Source organism: Schistocerca americana, chromosome 1 (assembly GCF_021461395.2).
Source record: "Schistocerca americana isolate TAMUIC-IGC-003095 chromosome 1, iqSchAmer2.1, whole genome shotgun sequence".
Lineage (NCBI taxonomy): Eukaryota > Metazoa > Arthropoda > Insecta > Orthoptera > Acrididae > Schistocerca > Schistocerca americana.
The window spans coordinates 190,999,075-191,018,508 of record NC_060119.1 but is presented as its reverse complement, the minus strand read 5'-3'; the positions used below and the strand labels follow the sequence as shown (position 1 = coordinate 191,018,508).

At 39.1% G+C, this 19,434-nt stretch overlaps 1 protein-coding gene across 2 annotated transcripts in view; it reads left to right on the top strand.

Moving 5' to 3' along the window:
- The window catches only part of LOC124593590 (DNA polymerase theta), a 338,073-nt gene that overhangs the window by 280,602 nt on the left and 38,037 nt on the right, over positions 1 to 19,434 (top strand). For both annotated transcript variants that reach the window (XM_047131990.1, XM_047132069.1), the window contains one exon: positions 3,464 to 3,662. In XM_047131990.1, the coding sequence (XP_046987946.1) occupies positions 3,464 to 3,662 (199 nt within the window). The remainder of the gene's footprint in view (positions 1 to 3,463; positions 3,663 to 19,434) is intronic.

Here is a 19,434-nt window from a genome sequence, read left to right as displayed (position 1 = left end):
AAGTGTTGGTCCAGATTGTCCCACTCCTCAATGGCGATACAACATAGATCTCTCAGAGTGGAGGGTGGGTCATGTTGTCTGTAAACAATCCTTTTCAATCCATCCCAGGCATGTTTGATAGGGTTCATGTCTGGAGAACATTCTGGAAACTCTAGTCGAACAATGTCATTATCCTCAAGGACATCATTCACAAGATGTGCACAAGGGGAAGGGGAGTGCGAATTGTTGTCCATGAAGACAAATGCCTCGCCAATATGCTGCCGAATTAGTTGCACTACCGATCCGCTGTTACGGCGCCTTCCATGACCACCAGTGGCATACGTCTGCCTCACAAAATGCCACCCCAAAACAGCAGGGAACCTCCACCTAGCTGCACTTGCTGGACAGTGTGTCTAAGGCATTCAGCCTGACTGGGTTGCTTCCAAATACGTTTCCAACAATTGTCTGGTTGAAGGCATATGCGACACTCATCGGTAAAGAGAACGTGATGCCAATCCTGAGCAGTCCATTTGGCATGTTGTTTGGCCCATCTGTACCACGCTCCATGGTGTCGTGGATGCAAAGGTGGGCCTTGCCATAGACGTCGGGAGTGAAGTTGCGCATCACGCAACCTATTGCGCACAGTTTGAGTTGTAACACGACGTCCTGTGGCTGCACGAAAAGCATTATTCAACATGGTGGTGTTGCTGTCAGGGTTCCTCTGAGCCGTAATCCGTAGGTAGCAGTCATCCACTGCAGTAGTAGCCTTTGGGTGGTCTGAGCAAGGGGTGTCATCAACAGTTCCTGTCTCTCTGTATCTCCTCCATGTCCGAACAACATCACTTTGGTTCACTCCGAGATGCCTGGACACTTCCCTTGTTGAGAGCCCTTCCTGGATGCGATTGAATCACAGTATTGACTGCCTAGACTTGGTTAAACTACAGACAACATGAGCCGTGTATTTCCTTCTTGGTGGAATGACTGGAACTGATCAGCTGTTGGACCCTCTCTGTCTAATAGGCACTGCCCGTGTATGGTTGTTTACAGCTTTGGATGGGTTTAGTGACATCTCTGAACAGTCAAAGGGACTGTGTCTGTGATACAATATCCACAGTCAATGCCTATCTTCAGGATTTCTGGGAACGGGGGTAATGCAAAACTTTTTTGAAGTTTGTAGAATAGTGTATTTGTACTATATTTTCTTGTCCATGTTGTTGGTTAGAAGCTGTTTACTGCATCAATTTTATGAGATGTTTAATTGTAGGTATGATTTATTTGTGAAAATAGTGCAATGATGGAGAACCAATTAGGCATAATCTTCCCTGGCTTTTTGCCTGTTGTAGATAGTGACAAAGACATAGATTATCAAATTATGTACGCGGATAGTAAGAACTTTTTAAGGAGTGTATTTTGACTGCTTTTAATTGTCATTTATTCATCTTCTTGTGTTGTGGAGTTAAGTTTGAATGGACTCATGTGAAAACCTTGATTACTGTATTTTTTGGTGTTACATCTTTCCTCTTTTCCTTCATATTCTGAAAAACTAACAATGTACTTTAAGCAGCTGTCAGATGTAAGAGATAAAAATAAACTGCAGGGTGCAGAGAGATGATTAAGCTAAAGAACGGCAGCACAATGAAAAATAAAATGTGGGCAAGAGGTAAGGAAAATGAACACGAAGTAAAAGGAACAATGATTATTCAATATAAACAATAACTAAAAGAACCAACTGATCCATTCTCTTCATTAGAGCAAAGTGGTGAGTGAAATATAGTAGCTTCTCCTCATCATCCTACTTTTTCTGAGCAGAAAATTAATGAATACAAATGCACTGAGTTGGGAAAGAAAGGCAGAGCAGGATAACAATGAGGAATACAGGGGCAGACAATTAGCTAACTAGGTGACTGAAGACAGGTACAGTCTTACATACAGTAAAATCAAGAGGACAGACTGAAGCAACCAGTTAAAAAAAAATGAGTGCATGAGAGGTAGAGGGAAACACATGAAGAAAATGAAACTAATGAACATAAAATAATAATGAAAGATAACTATATCTAATTAATAAAGTGAGTGCATAGAAGATCAGAAAGCTATGAATCCAAGAGGGAGGAATGGAAATACACTGACAAGAAATGGAATTGTTCTTTTGCAGGCTATAGAGAAAAAAGGGGGTGGAATTATGACTAAGGTAGGATCTAGTGAAGAATCGGGGAAAGAGAGTTTTGGGATGTGCTGGAAGTGCAACTGCATCAGCTCAGTTTATAGGACCTGTTTTTGAGGGGGACGGAGTAGATGATCTATAATACAGAGCAACACATGAGGCATTGATATCAGCTGCGTTCTGCTGAACAGCATGCACTGCAGCTAAGTAGCTGAGCTTACCTTACAGTAACAAGCTAAAAGTTACATTTGGAATACCACAAGGTTGGTGTCAAACATGAACTGCACAGAGGGTTAAACCAGAATTAGCTATTCACAGGTTTAGTTTGCCTTTTTTTCCTCAGCTATGGTCTGGTGAATACTGTCAGTGCCATGACAACAGGACAGGATGTTTCTACTGAAAGTTCCTTGGCTTCACCATTTTGGGGTTTAGCAAATTAAAGCTTTTGTAAGAAATCCTTCTGTCTTAAAGAGAGTGACATGCTGAATATATTAATAACAGTTGATGTGAACCACTGATTTAGCACCTGTCACTTGTCCTGCATTAAAAACCCAAAAGTCTTCATTATAATAAGAGTGGTGCTACATGCCAAGGTATTATTGATATTAATCTTTAGAAACTACAGGTGTGTGGGGAATATGTGGTGATACTGAAGTGAAGAGCATCATGACAGAAAATAATGTATTATAGGAGAACATAGCTGCCTTTTGCTAGTGTTAAAAGATTTATTGAGTAGCCTAAAACCAGATTTATTTGTTTAAAAGTAGTAACGTGTATACTATATGCAATCAGGTATTTCAGTTGTTAAAGGTATTGCTATGTTAAAGCTGTGTGCTGGGACCGATATAACTATAACTGGCATTGTAGGGCTGAATAAGACCAGAAAAATGTGTCCATAATAGCTTGATTGATGACTTTATCCAATCCGGATTGGGAGAATCACAGATTAACTTATAAGGTGAATCTTGCACACACATCCAAGTAAAAATTCAAAATAGAATGAAAGAAGTTGCTACAAGAGAAGGGGAACAATAGTGAAAAAATAATTCAATTGTTTGTAGAAGAGAAAGGATGACATTATGTGGAGTTACGTTATTGAAATGCTCATATCTTATAATTTCTTTGTAATTTATCGTGGGTAATAGTGTCTTTAACAAAGCTATTAATTTCTCTCTAGAGAATGGTTATTCATTAGTTGTTAAATAGAAATAACTTTTTTTTTTTTCATTGCAAGTGTAAAAGAAGAATTTTGTCCGTAAGTTTTGCCAGTTCTTATTGCTGCCCTGTTTTATCATGTAACGTTCTATCCTTTTTATTTCTAAGGCAATACAGTATTGCCCAGAGGTGAGCCAGGTTGCAGTCCTAGTTGGTCCCATCCGTGGTGTTGGCAGCCCAGCCCTAAATGTCAGTAGCTCCGTTTCAGCACAGCTGCGTTCTTCTGCTGAGGCCTTAGTTACATGGCACACTGTGAACGCTCAGTTCAAACTGTTGTCTGAAAACAAGTTGCTTCAAGTATTTGAAGGTGAGTTGCTAAAACTAAGGAGAACAGCTAGTTTTTAATATAATTATGAACCTATTGCAACACTCTGTAAGAAGACAGACTGAAGATGAACTGTAAAAATATTATCTTGATATTTATAAAGTAACCTATCAGACTTGTACAAAAGCAAAAGCATGTAGGTAGAGGCTTGGGAGAATGATAGGCGATATTACCAGCATTGTTAGTGCACTTTTAAATGATAAACATTGGCAGCACTAAAATGGATCATGTGTGAATTGACACTGTAAAAGAAAATATGATATCAGAGGGGCAATAATAGAGGAAATTGAAACAAAGTGTCTGCTTTTGTACAGGGCCCTTTGAGAGGATGAATAAAACTATGAGGGTGTGCTGAAAAGTAATGCCTCACAAATATTTTATGTGAGAACTCTTAAAACTTTTCAAATAAAACAAATGTTATTAACATTCTACATCTTAATTCTTCATGTCTACATATTTTCAGTCCTCTGCCACTAGAAGGCTCCAAATTGTTATGTGTGACATGGTGGTCTGTAAATGGAACTATGTCAGTGCATGAGAAACAGTGTGCTGTGATAGAGTTTCGAATTCAAAGGGTTCGTCCACACTAGGGAGGACTCCCTGTTCTGCGCTCGTAGGTAGCACACCGCGCCTAGTACACGTCCACTGTGGCACTCGGGGGCCACAGCACCAAGTTATGACATCTGAAGTATGACATATAAGAGCCTGAAACCAATCATTAAACAATAAAAGAATTTTACAAGTGAAGCAATATTTTCAACCTCTGGTATAATGCTCAGTTGTGAATGTTCTTCCAGCAGGATAGTTTGTAGATACAATCATAACATATTAAAATTTATTTTCAGTTTTAATTTTTATTGTATCTTTAGCCAATCTTATTTTAATGTTTTCATTAGACATGTCAAAACTCTTATTTTACATTTTTGTTTACGTATTCTGAAAGTTTAATTTTTGAAGCCCATGCTGCAACAGAGGGCGTGTTCAGAGTTAGTCCATTGCTCCATTATTGCGGAGTAACTACTATATGCCTCTTGCAAGGCCACACTCACACATTCTGAGCATACCTTGTTAACCCTCTCATTACCAAGCGGGGTATTCTGACTACCCCAGGTTGATTTTTTTCCCTATAATAATGTTGTCTGAAGGGCCACATGCCTGTGGTTTCATGGCTTTGTACTAAAATGATTGACGTTGAATACACACTCACAACTGTCTAATTTTTGTGGCTTTATCATTGTTATTCAAGTCATTTATTGGTGGGATTGTGAGACTACCCCACTTAGTATGAAACGTCTTATTTGTAGAAAAAGAAGATTTTGGGAAATATATCTGTCATTCATCTTCTTTGTTGAGTTTTGCCATAGACCCAATGTTTGTTATTGTTGATGGTTACTATTGTTGATTTGAATTTGACGTTCACTGTTGAGCTGACATTACACGAGTCAGTATTTCATTTGCAAGTAAGGATGTCCAAAGGACTTTCTAGCGAAGAGATCATGGAAATTCTATACAATTCTGATGTCAGTGATGATGAAAATGAATGGGACATTGACAATAAACTGAATGAATATATGGAAACTCTTGACATAGCATCAGATGAAGCTGATGATGAAATATCAGAAGACACTACACATTCACGTGAACAAGAAGAAGAAGAAGAAGAAGAAGAAGAAGAGAATGATGAAGAAGAAGAAGAAAAAGACAAAGACACTGGAGATTTGTTTGTTCCTAGAAGTGGACTACAATTTTCTAGTGAACCACCAAAAGGCAGGCGGCGTCGACGTCGCAACATTTTGAATGTAACACCTGGCACAGTGAATGATGGAAAAACAATCAAAACAATAACAGAGACATTTTTATTATTTATCTCACCAGAAATCGTGAGCATCATTGTAGAAGAAACGAACTGGGAAGCCAAACGAGTAATTTCTTTGTGGAATGCAGCTCATTCTTTGAACAAAACGACATGGAGAGAGATAGCCGGCCGGAGTGGCCGAGCGGTTCTAGGTGCTGTAGTCTGGAACTGCACGATTGCTACGGTCGCAGGTTCGAATCCTGCCTCGGGCATGGATGTGTGTGATGTCCTTAGGTTAGTTAGGTTTAACTAGTTCTACGGTCTAGGGGACTGATGACCTTAGACGTTAAGTCCCATAGTGCTCAGAGCCATTTGAGAGAGATAAATGCAACTTAAGTGTACGCTGTATTAGCAATTCTAATAGGAGCTGCTTGAACTCGTGGACATCACGCAAGTGCTTCCAATCTGTGGGGAGGTAATGTTCCCTTTTGGCAACCATTCTTTTCTGCTGCCATGTCAAGAGACCGATTTTTGTCTATACTGAAATTCTTGCAATTTGACAACAGAGACACAAGAGCATAGAGAATTTATGAAACCAAGGACATCAGAGTAGTGTTCAACAAATTTCAATCTAACTTGTGCAAGAACTTCTATCCTCATGAATATGTGACTATTGATGAACGATTAGCAACATACCGAGGAAACTGCCCTTTTAGGGTTTATATGAAGAGCAAGTCTGGCAAGTATGGCATTAAAATTTGGGTTTGTGCTGATGTGAAGACATCTTACTTATTACGGATCCAAATTTACACAGGAATGGTGGACAATACTCAGGAAGTGAATCAAGGACAGAGAGTTGTTTTGAATCTGATGGAACCACTTCCGAATAACGGTCATGGTGTAACAACTGATAATTTTTTCACCAGTTTTCCATTGGCTGCTGAACTACTAAAACAAAACACGACATTGGTTGGTACCTTGTGTTTCAATAAGAAAGAGATTCCGAAGGAATTCTTGCCAGACAGAAAGAGAAAAGTTCACTCTTCAATGTTTGGTTTCACAAATGACTTGACACTGATTGGGAAAGGCAGTAATGCTACTCTCTACTCAGGGTAATGAGAGACAAGTGAGTGGGGAAGAAAGTGAACACAAACTTGAAATCATACTGCACTACAACAAAACCAAAGGTGCTGTGGATAATGGGGACAAAATTACAAGAGAATACAGTTGTGTTAGAGGAACGAGGCGGTGGCCACTAAGAATCTTCATGAAAATGATAGATATTGCAGCACTGAATGCATATATTCTCTACACTCAAAGATATCCTGAATGGCAGAAGAATAACCAAAGCCGATGTAAACTCTTCACGACTGAATTGGCATTTGGACTCAGCAAAGGCAACATGGAAGAAAGAGCCAAAAATATCAATGGTTTTCATAAACATGTACAAGATGCACTGGAAACTTGTGGTATTGCAATTCCTACAGTATTGATCCAGACCCAGTGTTCCAACTTACCAACACCACAACGAAAACAAGATTCTGTTGTGTAACGAGCAAGAAACTTGTTTGTAATATACACAGAGAAGAAACTGTTACTGTGAAGTGCATGCAGTGCAAAAATGTACTTGTCTGAAAAGTTGAAAAAAGTCTTGTGTTATTTTACTGCAGTGACTGTTGAGATACATGGGATACATAGATTATTAATTATCTGTTCATTGAGTACTGAATTTAGTGAATGATATTAAAATTTTTTTGTAATTTGCATCTGTGATCTGATTAAATACTTCTAATAACCTGAAAATCTGTTTTTCAATACTAAATAAACTCATTCAATGGAAATAATGAAATCTGAGAACAAATATTACAATAAAATACAAAACTCTTTTGGGGTAGTCCAAATACACCGCTTGGTAAAATAGAGGTGTGAAAAAGCTTGGTAACGGGAGGGTTAAGTCCGTTGGTGCAACATGGCTGGGCAGTACAGTCTGTTTTCACAGAACGATAAATTTCATATTATCAAAATGTTCATAGGATAGTGTGAACGGGCGAGTGCGTGATTGAGAGTTTCCGATGCTGCAAGGAAAAGGCCTGTCATTTCTGACCTGTGATACTGGAACCGTGACGTACGTCACATATTTCAGTGACCAAGGACAGCCTGTACATTCAGCATCACTATAAGATCTCACAAAATTTCAGATAAATCCATAAATGTTTTCACCTTATGTGGTTCCTTGTAGCAAAGTCTAGCATTCCTCGCTGCTACAAATGAACCAAAAATGTTTGACTCATTGTAAGCACCCACACCTTCATTCGCTATAACACATGTAAATGTAATCTTTTTACAGAACACGCCAAGAGTTTGATAGTTGAGTAGTTCCTCTTGATGTCCGTTTCGTCAAAACATATATAGTTTTACATAACTTATACAAAATAAGCACTACAGTTCACCATCATTTGATTTAATGTAAGCATACATAATCTTATATGTATGTGTAGCTGATATGTTGGGTTCATATACGGTACAATTTATGTATATTCACATCAAGATTCATTATAACATTTATAACTTGTGCACATGTACCACTGTAAATTCTTTAAGATTTTACTTTTGCCGTTAGGATGGGTCTAACATCATCTTGTGATGTTTTCAGTACACAGTACTTGATATTTTCTCTGATCGTTCAAACGCTGCTTATCTCTTACAGGTAACTCTCTTAGTCAGGTTGGAGACCCGAGGAACCTTCATCATCAGTTACTCATATTTGCCTGCATTTTAGATGATGACAACATGTATGGATGTTATTAAAACAATAACAGAATTGTTTCAGAAACTTAACATCATGTGGGGAAAGTTCATTAGTTTCCATACATATGACACCTCAGCTGTGTTAGGATAGTGACGTTAATAGAACATTAGAATCATTCAGCATTAACAACACATTGTATTATGTTGGTGCAAAAGTTTGTAGTGTTTTTGTTTAGCGTGTTGGTATTCCAGTTGCTATGGGTTTATTTAGTGACTGTCATTTTTTATTTATTGCTGTTTGAGTTTACATATTATCATTTGGAGATAGTGAGTGCACCTGTGGATGCTAAAAAATGGATTGCCAAGTGGAGAAATGGGAACTCTTCTGAAACATTCTTTTGTCTGAATTCACTAGAGAGGTAACAGCAGTGGAATCAGACAGAAGCATTTGCACAATGTATGAGGATAGTGTCATTGCACAGACCATGGAAGCAAAGTGGTTTTATCATTTTAAGGAAGATAATTTTGATATTAGTGATTCCACATTCAGGAAGACCTTTGAGGTTTGATGAAGATCATTTAAATGTATTAACCCACAGTGATCCACATCACTGTACTCAAGAACTGGCAGATGTAATAAACTGTGGTCATTCCACCACTGTGTGACATTTGCATGCAATGGGGAAGGTTCAAGAGTCGGGTGTACTAGTGCCATATGCTCTAAGCCAAAATAATGAAAATCAGCAGGTGGCCATATCCACAAAAGATAATATTCTGCATCTGGTGGAATGGTGAGATGTACTACAAATTGCACCTCCGATGTTTAACCATCACTGCTGACATTTGCGGTCAACAGCTGAGGGGTCTTGGAGATTCAATCCAAGTACAGCATCCAGGAAGACTGTGTGAAGTGATGTTACTCCACTGTAATGCCTGCCCTCATTCTGCTAGACTGACTAAAAAAAATTATATACAGGAGTTGAGTTGGGAAGTCATTCTACACCCATCTTATTCACCCAATCTTGCCCTCTCAGATTTTCACCTTTCCATCTTCTATCTAACAATATTCAAGGAACTTCCTTTCCAGGTGAAAATGCACTCCAAACATGGCTCAATGTGTTCTTCACCTCAAAAGCAAGTGATCTGTACAGTTTCATAATTGGAAAGTTACCGCAGCATTGACAGTTGTTGTTGTTGTGGTCTTCACTCCTGAGACTGGTATGATGCAGCTCTCCATGCTACCCTATCCTATGCAAGCTTCTTCATCTCCCAGTACCTACTGCAGCTTACATCCTTCTTAATCTGCTTAGTGTATTCATCTCTTGGTCTCCCTCTACGATTTTTACCCTCCACGCTGCCCTCCAATACTAAATTAGTGATCCCTCGATGTCTCAGAACATGTCCTACCAACCGATCCCTTCTTCTAGTCAAGTTGTGCCACAAACTCCTCTTCTCCCCAATTCTATTCAATACCTCCGCATTAGTTATGTGATCTACCCATGTAATCTTCAGCATTCTTCTGTAGCACCACATTTCGAAAGCTTCTATTCTCTTCTTGTCTAAACTATTTATCGTCCACGTTTCACTTCCACACTCCATACAAATACTTTCACAAACGACTTCCTGACATTTAAATCTATACTCGATGTTAACAAAATTTTCTTCTTCAGAAGCACTTTCCGTGCCATTGCCAGTCTACATTTTATATCCTCTCTACTTCAACCATCATTAGTTATTTTGCTCTCCAAATAGCAAAACTCCTTTACTACTTTAAGTGTCTCATTTCCTAATCTAATTCCCTCAGCATCACCCGATTTAATTCGACTACATTCAATTATCCTCGTTTTCCTTTTGTTGATGTTCATCTTATACCCTCCTTTCAAGACACTGTCCATTCCGTTCAACTGGTCTTCCAAGTCCTTTGCTGTCTCTGACAGAATTACAATGTCATCGGCAAACCTCAAAGTTTTTATTCCTTCTCCATGGATTTTAATACCTACTCCGAACTTTTCTTTTGTTTCCTGTATTGCTTGCTCAATATACAGATTGAAGAGCATCGGGGATAGGCTACAACCCTGTCTCACTCCCTTCCCAACCACTGCTTCCCTTTCATACCCCTCGACTCTTATAACTGCCATCTGGTTTCTGTACAAATTGTAAATAGCCTTTCGCTCCCTGTATTTTACCCCTGCCACCTTCAGAATTTGAAAGAGAGTATTCCAATCAACATTATCAAAAGCTTTCTCTAAGTTTGCAAGTGCTAGAAATGTAGGTTTGCCTTTCCTTAATCTTTCTTCTAAGATAAGTCGTAGGGTCAGTAATGCCTCACGTGTTCCAACATTTCTACGGAATCCAAACTGATCTTCCCCGAGGTCGGCTTCTATCAGTTTTTCCATTCGTCTGTAAAGAATTCGCATTAGTATTTTGCATCCGTGACTTATTAAACTGATTGTTCGGTAATTTTCACATCTGTCAACACCTGCTTTCTTTGGGATTGGAATTATTATATTTTTCTTGAAGTCTGAGGCTATTTCGCCTGTCTCATACATCTAGCTCACCAGATGGCAGAGTTTTGTCAGGACTGGCTCTCCCAAGGCCGTCAGTAGTTCTAATTGAATGTTGTCTACTCCCGGGGCCTTGTTTCGACTCAGGTCTTTCATTGCTCTGTCATACTCTTCACATAGTATCATATCTCCCATTTCATCTTCATCTACATCCTCTTCCATTTCCGTAATATTGTCCTCAAGTACATCGCCCTTGTATAGAACCTCTATATACTCCTTCCACCTTTCTGCTTCCCTTCTTTGCTTAAAACTGGGTTTCCATCATAGCTCTTGATATTCATGCAAGTGGTTCTCCTTTCTCCAAAGGTTTCTTTAATTTTCCTATAGGCAGTATCTATCTTACCTCTCATGAGATAAGCCTCTACATCCTTACATTTGTCCTCTAGCCACCCCTGCTTAGCCATTTTGTACTTCCTGTCAATCTCATTTTTGAGACGTTTGTATTCCTTTTTGCCTGCTTCATTTACTGCATTTTTATATTTTCTCCTTTCATCAATTAAATTCAATATTTCTTCTGTTACCCAAGGGTTTTTACTAGCCCTCATCTTTTTACCTATTTGATCCTCTGCTGCCTTCACTATTTCATCTCTCAAAGCTACCCATTCTTCTTCTGCTGTATTTCTTTCCCCCATTCCTGTCAATTGTTCCCGTATGCTCTCCCTGAAACTCTGTACAACCTCTGGTTCTTTCAGCTTATCCAGGTCCCCACCTTTTTGCAGTTTCTTCAGTTTTAATCTACAGTTCATAACCAATAGATTGTGGTCAGAGTCCACATCTGCCCCTGGAAATGTCTTACAATTTAAAACCTGGTTCCTAAATCTCTGTCTTACCATTATATAATCTATCTGATACCTTTTAGTATCTCCAGGGTTCTTCCATGTATACAACCTTCTTTCATGATTCTTGAACCAAGTGTTAGCTATGATTAAGTTATGCTCTGTGCAAAATTCTACCAGACAGCTTCCTCTTTCATTTCTTAGCCCCAATCCATATTCACCTACTATGTTTCCTTCTCTCCCTTTTCCTACTGTCGAATTCCAGTCACCCATGACTATTAAATTTTCGTCTCCCTTCACTACCTGAATAATTTCTTTTATCTCATCATACATTTCATCAATCTCTTCGTCATCTGAAGAGCTAGTTGGCATATAAACTTGTACTACTGTAGTAGGCGTCGGCTTCGTGTCTATCTTGGCCACAATAATGCATTCACTATGCTGTTTGTAGTAGCTTACCCGTACTACTATTTTTTTTATTCATTATTAAACCTACTCCTGCATTACCCCTATTTGATTTTGTATTTATAACCCTGTATTCACCTGACCAATAGTCTTGTTCCTCCTGCCACCGAACTTCACTAATTCCCACTATATCTAACTTTAACCTATCCATTTCCCTTTTTAAATTTTCTAACCTACCTGCCCGATTAAGGGATCTGACATTCCATGCTCCGATCCGTAGAACACCAGTTTTCTTTCTCCTGATAACGATGTCCTCTTGAGTAATCCCCGCCCGGAGATCCGAATGGGGGACTATTTTACCTCCGGAATATTTTACCCAAGAGGACGCCATCATCATTTAATCATACAGTAAGGCCTGCGGAAAAGTTACGGCTGTAGTTTCCCCTTGCTTTCAGCCGTTCGCAGTACCAGAACAGCAAGGCCATTTTGGTTAGTGTTACAAGGTCAGAACAGTCAATCATCCAGACTGTTGCCCCTGCCTACTGAAAAGGCTGCTGCTCCTCTTCAGGAACCACACGTTTGTCTGGCCTCTCAACAGATACCCCTCCGTTGTGGTTGCACCTACGGCACGGCTATCTGTATCGTTGAGGCACGCAAGGCTCCCCACCAATGGCAAGGTCCATGGTTGACATAACCACTGGGATGAAAATGTACGTCATGCAACCACAGAAATTTTAAGAAGTCTTCATTGTCTCTAATTTCAGTCCACAGTTCAACAGATGGAGTCATTTGCTTTTCATAATCTTTTTCGTTTAACTGTTGCACAACCTTTATCTTGTATAATTGCAACTTTAAATCATTTTATAAAATTCTGTGCACACTACAACTGGACATTCCCACTACTACTGCAGCTTATCTCACAGAACGCTTTGGAATGTTGATTATGTTTTGAACCTTCTCTATTTGTTCCTGTGATTGACAATTTCTGAGCCTTACTGGCAATTTCATCGTAAGTACACTTCTTGTTGGTTCTAAGTTTGTCATCCGTAACTGACTGCATGTGCTCATGGTACAGGATCATTCCATCTAAGACTGAAATGTTAATGGTATTCCCATCTAGCAGCAACAACACAGTCACAATTTTTGTAAAAGGCATTCACAGCCACAGTGCATTCATGTCCACTGCAGCGCTCCATCTCAGCAAACGGCGTACCCACCTGAAACATATTACAAACATTTCAGTGTTACCAATATACCATTCTACTTCCAGAGGCTAATTAAAATAGCCCATTTCTCTCCCACACTGTGTTTTTATCTTTGAAGATAAACTTCGTGCTTTTATTTGCAAATTTCAATTATCCATAGGTAAAACTGGAAAAAACAATTATTCTGCATTTGTGATGTTAAAAGCACTTGTTCATGAGAAAAACTGTGACGCAATTAGGGCAAACATATAAGAAAATGTAAAGGGTCGTCTTCAAATGTTTGCTGATGAATTAAATCGTTACTTCCCAGAACATAATATAACAGAAGCAAAAGTTTGCCAAAAACTGATTCGCACCCCTTTTAGCCCTAATACTGGAAAAGTTGCAAAAGAAATCCAGAATGACAGGAGCTGTAAGAACATGTTTGAATCTGATTTTCATGAGCAGTTTTGGTGTAAAAAAAAATTGCAAAAACTAAAATTTGAGATATCACTTTATGGTATCTTGTGCTTTTCTCCACAACTTATTTATGTGAACAAGGGTTTTCTGCTTTGCTGGTAATTAAGAAAACAAGCCCAGGAATCATTTGAAAGTAAGTGCTGATATGCATGTACCTTTGAGCAATAATATTAGCCCCAGGATTACCGAACTTGTACACAAGATGCAAGCTCAAAAATGACATTGAAACAAATAGAATTATATTTTCTCAGGTTACCTTCCATTCAGAAGGCTGTTGCACGCAGCGACTGTTATATTGACTTGTAAATAATAGAATTCAACTATCAGTCATCCTTTTTAAATTTTATTGGCAGATATAGTTTCTAGCTGAAATCTAGATCTGTCAATAAAATTTAAAAAGGACGACTGATAGCTGAAATCTATTATTTACAAATTAAATTTTCTATTAAAAATTCAGTGTTTTCTATTATAACACTACTTTTGTTTTACTAAGATGTTAAAAGTTTTGATTAAAGTTTATCTTTAGATTGACACAGTTTGTTTTTCTTGTACATTGTGGTCCCTTCTAAGAATGAAGAAATCAAAGTGATCCCTGGTCAAAACAGTTGGGGACAGTTGGTCTAGCGAAAGGACAGTCAGAGAGATGGTATCACACCCATGACAGAGAGAACTAGTTTTGATGTATTCTGGGCACCTAGCTCATTTCTTTCTGCTAACAAAGAGGTATGACCCCAGTTGTCCATTCTGCCAATCTGCATCATGAATTAATAATGGGTCGCTGCTGTCAGTTGTTACTTGGTTTATTTATGTCTGCCCCTATCTATTTCTTATTGTACTGCTAAGCTACCTATGCTATCCTTTGTTTCTTCTTCTTCTTCTTCTGATGGAGAGTAGTCCGTGGTTAAATATTCCCAGCAATACCAGTTCACTATCTTGCTTTTTCCAGCCAAGATCACTGATAATGAGACATTGTGTCTCCCTTCCTGCTGTGTTGACTGCCCTCTCCCTTCAAAATTCTATTGTGAGGATGAACCTTTTCCAAATGTGCCTGTCCAATATACAGCTGATGCTTAAATCACTTCTCTCCCAGCACTGTATAACTGTGGCTGCCTCATTTCAAATGCCTGTATACCTCCACAACAGTGTCCATGAAAAATGAATATCCTGGCACTTGTTTCACCACACACATTTGTGTCATCATTATGAATTTATGTACTATCAGTCTCTGCACTTGATCCTAGAAAAAGTATTTAAGACGTCTGCTGTTGTTTCTGATTTTCAGTGCAAAATCTTTAATACTTTACCAAGTATTCACCTATAGAATATCAGAACCAAATTAAAGAAGCGGCCAGTCTCATAATCTTATCTTACCCTTTCCCTGTAACCTATGTTTCCAGACCAGTACCATTATAGGAACCTAATGAAGAGCACAAGACAAAGATTGACTGATGCTGTGGTTTGGATAGAAAATCACCAATCCTCAACCTGTTCGAAACTCATTCCTTCCAAATACGATCGTAATCCTCCACAAATCATCTCTTAACCTGACCCTGCCCTGTGCTTAGTGACAAATTGGTTGTTGTAATTTTCAGTCAGATATATGGTAGATGTGATTTTGTATTTCACTTCATTCTACACCAGCTAGTAATATGGGAAATTGAATCCTACCTTGTAAGAATCCTGGTTTATAAATGCCAATGACCCTAGTCTAAAATAGCCATACCCTGGTATCTTTGGCCAGTAGTGGTTCTGTTTTCTAGCTCCCAATGTGATATTACCACTTCCACCTACAATGTATCTGTTAATCTGGAATACCATTTTAACATTATATGCTTGTCTGCATGGCCATCTTTTGCAGCAGCTATTTAAATCAGTTACTATTGGTTATCCATGGTTTGTAGTCTATTTTTATGCCTAGTTTTTTTTAAATACACAAAATAAAAGGTGGTACATAATGACATACAACCACAAATACACACACAGCATATCCAATATTTTAAAAAGAAAAAGAAGAAGAAGAAACATAAGGCATAAAAGTAGTCCACCAAGCCAAAAACTCAATTCAGAATTACTTCCCAAGAACAATAGAAAAAACTTATCTATATCAGAAGTTGGGAGTATACCACTGAAAAGCAATACATGTGATGGAATACATAGGTCAAACCAGGAGGATATTTGACACCAGATACAAAGAACAAATAAGAGCACAGAAGTTCTGTTTTTGCAGAACAGTTCCACCAACACCAACATAAAGTTACCTACAGACACACAGACATGGAAATCTTAACAACAAAAAGCATCTACTCACCTTACAAGGAAACTACTCAGAAAACCATAATTGGAAAGAAGCAACTAATTAATGATCAGATCAACTTGGTAAACCAGACCCTCTTTCACTTGATTGACCACTTAATATACCATTAAATGTACATACATATCCACAGGCTCCATTTATCACTACCATCTACTCCCAAATTCTGTCCTATAATCACCATCCAGGCCTATCCCCCCCCCCCCCCCAAGAGAAATTGCTTGCAATCAACCTCACCTCCCCACCCCCATCTCCACTCACACCTGAACCTAACACACAAGACAATTTCACAAATTTACTCTCTCTCTCTCTCTCTCTCTCTCTCTCTCTCTCTCTCTCTCTCTCTCTCTCTCTCTCTCTCTCTTTCACTCACACACACACACACACACACACACACACACACACACACACACACACACAGTCTCACAAGTTGGCAACACACTCGAACGTGAACAAAACCAACGAACATACATAAACACTGTTACTGTGCAGAATGAGAAGCACACACAACTCCAGTTCAGTTTACAAAAGTGAAGTATAATAATTCAGCACAAGAAATACTGCAGAATGGCAAAAACTGCCAAGTGCATATGTGAATTGAAGTCTTTCAATGTCAGCAGCTGCTAGTAAGGAGGAAATAAGCAGAATACGTAAAGAAACACCATAAGTAACTCGCACACCAACTTTATGAACAAAACCTGTTTTTAACCTTAAACAACCAAAAATGTACAAACGTAGGTATCCAATTTACAGAATAACCACCTAATATGCTTTATAAATAAAAGCAAAACACACATGGTGTAATTCTCTTTAATTAAACTGGAATAAGTTCAAGATGGATAACCACTTTAACATTAGTTTGAAACCGTTTCTGTTGTATCTATCCAACTTACTTCTGAAGGTGCAATCCTGCAACAGTTGGTCCCAGGAGCTTAACTTTAATTAAGATTATTTATGACAATCCTTGGATAAACTCATAACCCGGGAAAAAGGGGAAATTGGTGTGAATTGTGCTATCATGCACATTAAGGATTGGCACCAGCAGAAATTTATGAAGCATCTCCAGAAGGTAGGTACCGTTTTGGAGTAAAAACTGCTGAACACCATTATTTGTATCATATTCTGTTTATTGATTCCCTCCACAGAAGTAAAACAGTCAGTGCAGTACAGTACTGTGAAACAATGAGAAAACTACAGTGCACAGTTCAAAACAAAGGGTGTGGAATATTCAGTCAAGGCTTTGTGTTGCTTCATGACAATGCATGATCCTATTCTACTGGTGCCACTCAAAAACTTATTCATCAGTTCGGTTGGAAGCAGTTTGATCACCCACTCTAAAGTCCCTATCTTGCACCTTCTGACGACGACTTGTTCTTGAACTTGAAACGTAATTTTGTAGGAAGGTGCTTTGACAGCACTGTCAAGGCAAAAAACAGTGTTCAGCAGTGGCTGTCTATGAAGAGGGCATTAAAAGTTGGTTTCCTGCTATGGCAGCTGTCTGAACAATGGTGGCAACTATGTATAAAAATAGTTTAAAAACTGCTCCTTCTTGCAAAAAGGAATTTTGGTTCGTGAAAAAGAATGTTTTATGAGGTTTTTTTTCCAGAACAGTACTTACTTTCCAAATATGCCTCATATGTTAACTGTGACATGGTGTAGCAACATTTCCACTCCTCTCACATCAGTTCTGCTTGGCATTATTATATGGTTCTTGTACAGAAGAGAGTATTAGAAATGCTTACACAAACCATGTCATACAGTTGTACCTGAGTGCTAGCCACCAGGCAACTATAATAACTGGTGAAGCATGCCCCACACCCTGTAGATAACTATAAGATTCTAGACCAAAATTAGTTTCAACTATCAATAGCAAGGAAAAAGTCTGGTTTAGAGCCTACTTATTACTAGCACTGTTCCATCGCTTGTGGAAGTGATGTAATCTAAAGGAAAGAACCCCTATTGCATGTAACCCTTTTCATTGTGTAAATGCTCCTCCTGGGCCTCCCGCTAATACCTGCCGGGCAGAATGATACAGTTTTAGGGGCCTATCATGAGATGACATCATCCTTGCACACACGATTGGCCACCAGGCCTCCATATCCTGGCTAAGCCCTGCAGCCAAGTGCAGAGGCTTACCTCGTACTACTGACTGCTAAAGCTGTGCAGCCTTCATCTCCCACACAATGCCCTCCCCATTGCCACTGTGCACTTCTCCTTTTGCCGTCGACCAGATCACTCATCTGTACCTGTAATGCAAGACTCAGTGAGGCCATAATTTTTTCATCATCAATACTTTGTACAGAAAAAAAGAAGAGAGACTCAAAAGAAAAACTTTTTAACCACATTGTAAAAAATTGTAAGTAACACTCTGTCAAATTTTGCAATGAAATACATTAAGTAGGGTCCGAGAAGGCGGAAGGGGAAGGGGATTACTAGTTATCAGGAGCTCCAGTGTTACGTGCATTATGGAGCCCCCCAGGCAAACACCATTCAGGGCTGGTCAGAAAGTCAATGTGCATACAGCCGAGAGGCCTCATCAGAAATGTGGAGGCGACCATGCATGCAACTATCAGATGTGCAGGGTGCAGCCATCCGCATGTTGTGGCCCACTTAGGCACCAATGACACCTGTCGCATGGGTTCTGAGGCCATCCTCAGTTCATACAGGTGGCTGGCAGAATTGGTGAAGGCTGCTGGCCTCGTGTGGCGTGCAAGCAGAGCTCACAATTTGCAGCATTATTGTTCCCAGAGTTGATTGGGGTCCTTTGGAGCCAAGTGGAGGGTTTCAATCAAGTGATTTGTCAACTTTGTGACAGTCTTGGCTGCAGATTTCTAGACCTACATTATCAGTTGGGAATTTTTAGGAGTCCCCTTGAATCACTGAATTGTCAAATTATTTGTTACAAAGTTCCTGAATTTACTACCCTCCAGGAAAGTTTTTGCGCTCAAATTCTTCTCAGGACTGAGAGCTGGCTGAAAAGTGAAAAACTCAGATATTTAGCAAGTTATGGAATGTATATCAGAAAGGCAGATTAGAGGCCACGGGAGGGCGAGCGTCGATCGCAGTTGACAAAAATATTGTATCTATTGAGATCGATGTTGAGCGTGACAGTGAAGTTATCTGCTCACATGTAACAGGTCTAGGTGAAACCAAGCTGATAGTTAGATTTTTTTTATCAGCCACATGATTCTACTGTGACAGTTCCAGTGTCAGTCAAAGAATATCTATGGTCATTAGTGGATAAATAGCCAGATCGTGCATTACTAATTGGAGGTGACTTTAACCTACCGAGTATACTAGGTCTACAACTTTGCTTCCGCCATTTTTTCTCGAAGTATGTGGCTTTATTGTGAAAAACTTATAAAAAAATTGTGATTCATAGTGTTGCTCATTACTCTCCACTACATTCTCCCATCTTTCGGATAGCATGGTGGAAGAACTGGGCGTCTTTTGTGGGGATCCATGAATCGATTCAATTTTGCACTTGTTCA